Source organism: Alligator sinensis, unplaced genomic scaffold (genome assembly GCF_000455745.1).
Source record: "Alligator sinensis unplaced genomic scaffold, ASM45574v1 scaffold871_1, whole genome shotgun sequence".
Lineage (NCBI taxonomy): Eukaryota > Metazoa > Chordata > Crocodylia > Alligatoridae > Alligator > Alligator sinensis.
Window position 1 is genome coordinate 448,993 of NW_005842746.1, and position 8,714 is coordinate 457,706.

General features: G+C 49.9%; 1 protein-coding gene across 1 annotated transcript in view; it reads left to right on the top strand.

Moving 5' to 3' along the window:
- Positions 1-8,714, top strand: part of TTN (titin) — a 276,986-nt gene that overhangs the window by 77,866 nt on the left and 190,406 nt on the right. Inside the window, 15 exon segments of the mRNA XM_025216548.1 lie at positions 85-366; positions 1,147-1,425; positions 1,514-1,795; positions 2,530-2,808; positions 2,910-3,197; positions 3,400-3,678; positions 3,778-4,056; positions 4,168-4,446; positions 4,563-4,850; positions 4,987-5,274; positions 6,299-6,580; positions 7,258-7,536; positions 7,636-7,917; positions 8,022-8,300; positions 8,414-8,701. Coding sequence (XP_025072333.1) covers positions 85-366; positions 1,147-1,425; positions 1,514-1,795; positions 2,530-2,808; positions 2,910-3,197; positions 3,400-3,678; positions 3,778-4,056; positions 4,168-4,446; positions 4,563-4,850; positions 4,987-5,274; positions 6,299-6,580; positions 7,258-7,536; positions 7,636-7,917; positions 8,022-8,300; positions 8,414-8,701 — 4,233 coding nt within the window.

The window sequence follows — 8,714 nt, forward strand, 5'->3', positions numbered from 1 at the left end:
TCTTTTTTCCCCCCCCCCCCCCTTTTAATTCAGAAATTACTGCATTGCCACCTTCTTTATCTCCATTTCTCTTTGGTTTCATAGAACCCCCCAAGTTTGTCAAGAAATTAGAAGCGTCAAAAGTAGTAAAGCAGGGTGACTCCGCCCGGCTTGAATGCAAAATAAGCGGCTCTCCAGAGATCAAAGTGGTGTGGTTCCGAAATGACCACGAGATTATTGCCAGTGAAAAATTCAGGATGTCATTCATTGACTCCGTGGCTGTGATTGAAATGAACCATCTCAGCACTGAAGACAGTGGCGATTACATATGTGAAGCTCACAATCCTGCTGGCAGAGCAAGCTGCAGCACCAAAGTTGTGGTGAAAGGTTAGCAATCGCTCTTTCCTGAGATTATTATTATTTTTTTTTAATCGAGCAATCCATTAATTTTTCGGATCTCTCAGACATACGCGCTGCTTATTTCTTAATTCGGAGCTATCTTTCTTCTCCCCGCCCCAGTGTTAAGCCACTCTGCCTAGTGGCCTCCCAGGCTACTAAGCAGGTTTTTCTAATCTAATTCACCCTTACTGGATGCGGAGGCTTTTCCTAAAGCTTGAGCTATGATATTTTTGACAGTGCTCCTGCGACCTGCTGCCTCATGGAGCTGAATCATAGAATCATAGGAAATTAGGGTTGGAAGGGACGTCAGGAGGTCATCTAGTCCAACCCCCTGCTCAAAGCAGGACAATCCCCAACTAGATCATTCCAGCCAGGGCTTTGGCAAGCCGGGCCTTAAAGACCTCCAAGGATGGAGATTCCACCCCCTCTCTAGGTAACTTGTTCCAGTGCTTCACCACTCTCCTAGTGAGAAAGTTTTTTTTCTAATATCCAACCCAATCGCTGGGCACAAGGACATAAATCCGGTCACTTACGGTTTTGCACTGCTTGATGTGCAAATGGGAGTCACCCTTAGTCTGCTACGGGGCTGATCCCTCTGCGCGGCTTCGCTGTGAACACCGGGGTTGTCTTACTCCATCATCTCCAGAACAGACAGAGGCACCGGAGAAGCCCACGGGTTTCCCCGCTCGCTTTGCTTCAGGAACCGTCTCCGGGTGTTTGTTTGCGCTGGGAGCGAGCCGGATGCCGACTGCTTTCTTTCCCTTGTAGAGCCCCCCGTTTTCAGCCGGAAGCCCTCTCCAGTGGACTCGCTCAAAGGGACTGAGGTTAGTCTCGAATGTGAAATTTCCGGGACGCCGCCCTTTGATGTCACCTGGTACAAAGACAGGCGACAAATCCGCACTAGTAAAAAGTACAAGGTTACAGCCAAGAATTACAACGCCAGCGTGCACATCCTGGGCGTGGAGGCTGCAGACATCGGCGAGTACCAGTGCAAGGCTCAGAACGACGTCGGCAGTGACACTTGCCTGTGCACTGTGAGGCTGAAAGGTAAGCAGGAGGGCACTGCCCCCGTACTGATCGCGTCTTAGGCGGACACGGGAGAGCTTCATATCACAAGTCCCTCTCTCCTCTTCAGAACCCCCCAAGTTCGTGACGAAAATCAACAGTCTCACGGTTGTGGTCGGTGAACCGGTAGAATTACAAGCCAAAGTGGAGGGCTCTCAACCCATTTCGGTTCAGTGGCTTAAAGACAAGGAAGACATCATTAGAGAAAGCGAAAACACTAGGATTACATTTGTGGACAATGTTGCCACTCTGCAGCTCGCAAGTGCGGAGCCCAGCAGTGCTGGGAAGTATATCTGTCAGACCAGAAACGATGCGGGGACGCGGGAGTGCATGGCCACCCTCACAGTGCTAGGTTGGTATCTCAGCTGCGGGACGCCTGCAGTTTTTCTAAGCGAGCTGAGTTGTATTCAGGGACTTAGGTGAGACGAGGCGTCAACTCACCGTTTTCTTTCTTAATGCTGGAGACTGATTTCAAAACTGATGTGAAGGGGGGAGGGGGTTTTATCCCTCCCCCATTGTGAGCAGACAACAGCTTCTCCGTCATAGAAATGCAGGGCTTGGATCAGTTTGGCACTGAGAGAGCTCCCAGAGAAAGACCACACTGTGAAACCTCTTAAGGAAAGTGTGGCCTCTTCCAAATAACGTTTAGACTGAGAGGATTAGCACTTTCTCATAAAAACTGCCATTCCCTGACTCAGACCGTAGGTCCATCTTGCCCAATATCCTGTGTCGCAGTGGCAGAGGGTGGATGCTGAGAGGGGAAGTGTAAAAGGTCTGATCAGGGTTTTTTTCCCGCTGTCCCTCTCTAGGGCTAGTTATTTAAATGAGGATAGTGCCCAACGTTTCCTGCCACGATAGGAACCTCACTGTGCTGTAGAAAGAGAGCAGTAACAACAACAACAATAATAGTAACAATAATCTCTGTCCAATAATGCCTCTAATAGAGGGGGGGGGGGCAAAGGGTGGAGAAAGGTAGTTCTCTAAAACCACAGCTCAAATAAACTGCGATGCAATTAATATGTTTGTGCTATCGTGGTATCCCAGTGAGTAATTTGGGTGGTTCACCTAGGCTGTCTCTCCTTCCAGAGCCTGCAGTCATTGTGGAGAAGGCAGAGCCCATGCAGGTTACTGTAGGGGATGCCTGTACTCTGGAATGCAAGGTGGCCGGCACGCCCGAGCTTTCGGTGGGCTGGTTTAAAGACGGAAAGGAGCTGACAAGCAGCCACAAATACAGAATCACCTTCCACAACAAAGTATCTACCCTTAAAATCCTCGATTCCGAGAAGGAAGACAGCGGGCTATACACCTTCGCGGTGCAGAACGACGTTGGCAAAAGCAGCTGCACGGCCTCAGTTGACGTCCTAGGTTGGTTGGGTCGTTTGTCTTCCGTCTTTCACCAAGGTTTTCTTTAGGCAGCTTACCTCCCTTTTAAACCACTGTGGATTTCTTACATTTTTCTTACACAGATCGTATTATTCCGCCTTCTTTCACAAGAAAACTGAAAGAAACCTTTGGCGTACTGGGCTCCTCTGTGCTTCTGGAGTGCAAAGTATCTGGGTCGCCTCCTATTTCAGTTGCCTGGTTTCACGATAGAAATAAGGTAGCAAGTGGAGAAAAGCACCAGATCACGTTTTCAGATAACGTCTGCGTTTTGGAAGTCAGTTCACTGAGCTCATCAGATACGGGGACGTACACGTGCAAAGCTGTCAACGTGGCTGGGTCCGACGAGTGCAGAGCTGTGATGACCGTGCAAGGTCAGTACAGGGTGCTCAGCTCCTTCTTTGCACAGGTCTTCCGTGTAACCGTCTCTCTTGCTTGGACACCGTTCTTTTCTGAGTGTATTTTGGGAAAAGCATTCATTGGGACGTAAATTCTTTGCTCTTCGTTTTCCAGCCGTACATGTAAGTGCCAGGCTTCAGTGATATTAACTTGTTCTTTTTCCCCACGTGTGTTTAGAACCGCCCTCTTTCGTGAAGGAACCCGAAGCTGTGGACGTCCTGCCAGGCACGAGTGTTACCTTTACCAGTGTTATCAGAGGGACCCCTCCATTTAAGGTGCACTGGTTCAGAGGGGCCAATGAACTCGTGCCAGGGGACAAGTGTAACATCTATTTTGAGGATTCGGTTTCAGAACTGGAGTTGTTTGATCTAGACCCACTCCAGAGTGGAGAATATACTTGCTTAGTGACAAACGAGGCAGGCAGGGCATCCTGTACAACCCGTCTTTCAGTACAAGGTTTGTACTTATCCCAGTTTCTCTTCTTACTGTAACATAGCCATACTTTTGTACATTGAAACTCAATATTGATTTTTTTTTCTTCTTGCTGACCATTAGAACCAGCCATCTTTGTGAAAAAGCTGAGTGATCAGTGTGTGGAGCCGGGGAAATCCATCATTTTGGAAAGCACCTACACTGGTAGCCTGCCAATCTCAGTGACATGGAAGAAGAATGGGCGCGCTATATCTCAGTCTGAAAGGTGCAGCATCACCACCACGGAAAAATCTTGTATTCTAGAAATTCTTAACAGCAGCAAAGATGACGAGGGAGAATACAGCTGCCATGTGGAGAACGAGGCGGGCAGGGATATCTGTGAAGCCCTGGTGTCTACACTAGGTGTGTGTCCATATTGGTTTATCTCTCTTCATCGTCCTTGTCAGAAAGCATCTTCTCAGGTCCGGTTGCCGTACGGATTCTAACGATTCGGTTTGGGTTTTCTTTTCTTAGAACCTCCTTATTTCGTCACGCACTTGAAACCCCTTGAGGTATCAGTTGGAGATTATACGAGTTTGCAATGCCAAATTGCTGGAACACCAGAGATTACAGTGTCTTGGTATAAAGGAGATACAAAATTGAGATCCACTCCTGAGTACAAAATATTCTTTAAAGACAATGTCGCTACACTCATTTTTAATAAAGCAGATAGAAATGACAGTGGAGAATATGTCTGCAGAGCCGAGAACAGCGTAGGAACTGCATCTACAAAGGCTGTCTTAACAATTCAAGGTGATATTTTCATTATAGCTTGTTGAGAACGACTTGTTACAGCTCTTTCTTTCATGTATAGCTTTACCAGATAAATACCATGGGAAACACATTTTAATGTGCTTGTTTTCTTACAGAGCGCAAACTTCCACCTTCATTTGTCAGGAAATTAAAAGACATGGAACAAACTGTTGGCTTTGCCGTTAAATTTACTTGTCGTCTAAACGGTTCAGAGCCTATTACTGTGAGTTGGTATAAAGATGGTGTCCCGCTAACAGACGATCACAACGTGCAGACCTCGTTCGTAGATAACGTAGCAACTCTTCAACTGGCGCAAACCGAGATGAATTACACCGGGCAATACTCTTGCACGGCTACTAATCCTGTTGGAACCGCTACCTCTAGTGCTAGGCTCACAGTCACAGGTTCGTCCCCTACTGAATCTTTTTCTCCTTAATGCATAGCCCACTTCTTTCCTCTTTGTGCCTGAACTGATATCTGCCGCGTTTAGTGCATCTTGTCATGAGCAATCAGCACTCTACTGTTCTGCTTCATTTCTAGAACCCAAGCAAGCTCCCGTCTTTGATATAAAACCTACACCCATAGATGTTCCCGTCGGGGAAAGTGCTGATTTTGAATGTCATGTTACTGGAGCCCAACCCATACAGGTTACCTGGGTTAAAGACGGCAAAGAGATCCGAACTGGAGGAAACTATAACATTACATTTGTAGCAAACACCGCCCACTTGAGAGTCCTGAGAGCAAGCAAAGGAGACTCTGGCCAGTATACCTGCCAAGCCACTAACGAAGTTGGGAAAGATTTTTGCTCAGCCCAACTTAGTGTTAAAGGTATTGACATGGAGCAGTCTGCACTAATTTGTTTTCTTTGAGGAAAAGTAAGGGATCTCTCTCTTTTTATTTGAAAAGTTCGTTATATCCTTTCACCTTGGAGCTATATCTAAGGGAGTTTACCCAACTGCTAACGTTAACCCGTTGATATTATACATATGAAATAATTTCTTTTACTTCTTCATGCTGCAGTGTGCAAGAATGTGCAAAAATGTAAAGGGACACTGTCTCCTAGTTCCCCTTGCAAGTATATGCACTAGAGATGGACCTATATATTACTTCCCATGTTCTTTGCTTAAGATTTATGCCATTCTTTGATCGTTGTTCGCATGCTAAACCAGACTATGGTGATAATTTAATATAGTAATTTTACTGTCGAAAAACAGCAAAATAGCAAATCGTGCTTGTTTTTACTTTATATTTTTAGGGCAGCAAAATGCCGCCAAACAATTCTTCAACCTTAATGGGTATTTTCGTTGCGGATTATGAATTGGTGAACCAATTTGGAATATGACCAATTCTGGTTCTTTACCCCGCTCAAACCTGCATATGTTAAGGCTGACAATGTATAGAGATTTAAAAGAATGTTCCAGGTGTATGCTTAATATCCAGTGTAAAATATTTTGAATCTTTTGAAGCGTGTCCTCTCCCCTCCCCCCTCCAATTAGCACTAGGAATGAAATTTTAGTCCGACTAAAGTTAATGGCAAAACTCCCTTTGACTTCAATGGGGCTGGGATTTCACCCAACATTTCGTTCGTGGTTGGGAATTACTAACTTCAGCGGGGTGTTTCCCATCCGTGTAGATGAGGACAGACTCTCACTCTAGGGGTTGTTTGCATTATCTTCCCCCCCTCTATATTCTGTCACCTATGGGAAAACTGAGTTGAGGTTTGTAGCCATTGCATCCACACAAGTGATTTCCCTTACTCATTTCTTGTGCTCTCAAGGATTCTTATTGGTCTCAGCCATGCTGACAGAGGAAAACTAAACACTGTCCTTTACCAACTCGTTTCCTTTCACAGAACCTCCCAAGTTTGTGAAGAAACTAGAAGCTTCAAGATTCGTGAAACAGGGTGATTCAGTTCAGCTGGAGTGCAAAATAAGTGGCTCGCCGGAAATCAGAGTAGTGTGGTACAGGAACGATCATGAAATCCACCCCAGCGACAAACTGAGAGCGTCCCTCGCGGACGGCGTGGCCGTGCTTGCTATTCTTGACGCCGGCGTCGAAGACAGCGGCGATTACATTTGTGAAGCCCACAACCCTATCGGTACCGCCAGCTGCAGTACTGCGCTCACAGTGAAAGGTTAGGAGCCGCTGCTTCACCTCCCTCCTCATTCCCTTGCGATCTTACCTAAGCGATCTCTTCAGTCCAAGCGGCCAGTTTCATCTCTAGACTCAGCCCCGCTCCGCCCTCGTGGCTCCGTGACTTTTCCACTCGTGTCCGTAGCAAAACTAGGGGAGTAAAAGACCGCCAGGCGCAGCCGGGGCTCCCCATGGCCGTCCTTAGAGAGCCCAGCCAGGGGCTCCCGGTACTGGGTGCTGGACAGACGTCTTGGGAGGAGACAGCTGAGCCTTCAAAGCTTAGTCTAGTGACAACAGATGAAGGGACGGGACAAATGGGTAGGATAGGCGGGGAGGGGAGGGGAGGGGAGGAAATACCGGGCTCTGGAGCAGGGGCCCGGAATAGCAGAGCGGGGGCGGGCTGAGGACGGGCGGAGCCGGGCGCCCTGCTGTCCCCGATTCAAGCCGTTGGCATCGGGCTCAAATGTCCAACCTGGGAATTTATAGCCCTAGAGAGATCCTAACCCCGATGGGAACGGCAGGGGCTCAGCACTTTTGAAGGCTAGATCCCGTTTTAGGCGGCTAAATATGGCTTTACGAGCATACCTGCTGGCTCGCCTTTCTCGACATCTCGTTGATCGGCAGCAGCCCGGCCCGGGGCTCACACTCACGGGCTCTGATGCAATTCTTTTTTTATAGAGCCTCCCGTTTTTAGCAAGGCCCCTAGCCCCGTGGACACACTGAAAGGAGCTGACGTTGTCCTCCAGTGCGAGATCTCGGGCACGCCGCCCTTCGAGGTAGCCTGGTTCAAGGACCGGCGGCAAGTCAGAAGCAGCAAGAAGTTCAAGGTGACAGCCAAGCACTTCAATGCCAGCCTGCACATCCTCAGCCTGGAGGCTCAGGACACGGGGGAGTATCAGTGCAAAGCCATGAACGAGGTGGGGAGCGACACTTGCGCTTGTCCGGTGCGATTCAAAGGTTTGTGGCTCTCTCTTTCCGGAGGTCTCCGCGGCGCCTTCTTGTCTTGACCCCGCGAGGTGCCTCTCTTCCCCGCTGACTGCCTCTGTCCCTCCCCAGAGCCTCCCCGCTTCGTGAGCAAGCTCAGTGACACCGCGATCTTCGTCGGGGAGCCCGCGGCCTTGGAGGCGGTGGTGGAGGGCTCCCCGCCCATTTCCGTGCTGTGGCTCAAGGACAAGGGCGACATCATTCGAGAAAGCGACACGGTCCAGATGTTCTTCGCGGACAACGTGGCCACGCTGGAGATCGAAAGCGCCGAGGGGGTCCACTCTGGGAAGTACATCTGCCAGATCAAGAACGACGCCGGCATGCGGGAGTGCTCTGCTTTCTTGCAAGTGCTAGGTCAGTAGGGGAGCACCCTGGGGCTCTTGCCTTCCAGGCTTCCCGTCCTCTGGGTCTCACCGCCAGGCGGTCATACTTCCTTTCCCTGCCCCTTCTTCTTGCAGAGCCGGCAGTCATTTTAGAGAAGCCTGAGCCCATGACAGTCATGGGGGGCAACCCCTTCAGCCTGGAGTGCAAGGTGGGGGGGACCCCGGAGCTTTTCACCCGGTGGCTGAAGGACGGGCGCGAGCTCAGGACCGACCGCAAGTATCAGATCAGCTTCTTTAACAACGTGTCCACGCTGCGGGTGCTGTCGGCGGGCGCCGGCGACTCGGGGCTCTACACCTTCGAGGTACACAACGAGGTGGGCGAGAGCAGCTGCACCTCTTCCGTGGATGTCTCAGGTGAGTCGGCGGGCGCGGCTCTTTAAAACCTCCTCTCCTTGACCCCCCCCCTCCCAACCCAGAAGCAAAGACGTATAAAAACCCACAAGTGCTCTTACCTTTCCCTGCCCTAGATCGCCTCGTGCCTCCTTCTTTCACGAGGAAGTTAAAGGAAACGCGCGGCGTCTTGGGCTCCTCCGCGCTGCTGGAGTGCAAGGTCTCGGGCACGCCGCCCATCTCCGTGGGCTGGTTCCAGGACGGCACCGAGCTCGTGAGCGGAGAGAAACATGAGATCTCCTTTTCCGACAACGTCTGCGCCCTGAAACTCAGCCACCTGGAGCCCTCAGACACGGGCCCGTACACTTGTGTCGCGGCAAACGTTGCGGGATCTGATGAATGCAGCGCCTTCTTGACTGTGCAAGGTCAGTGCAGGGC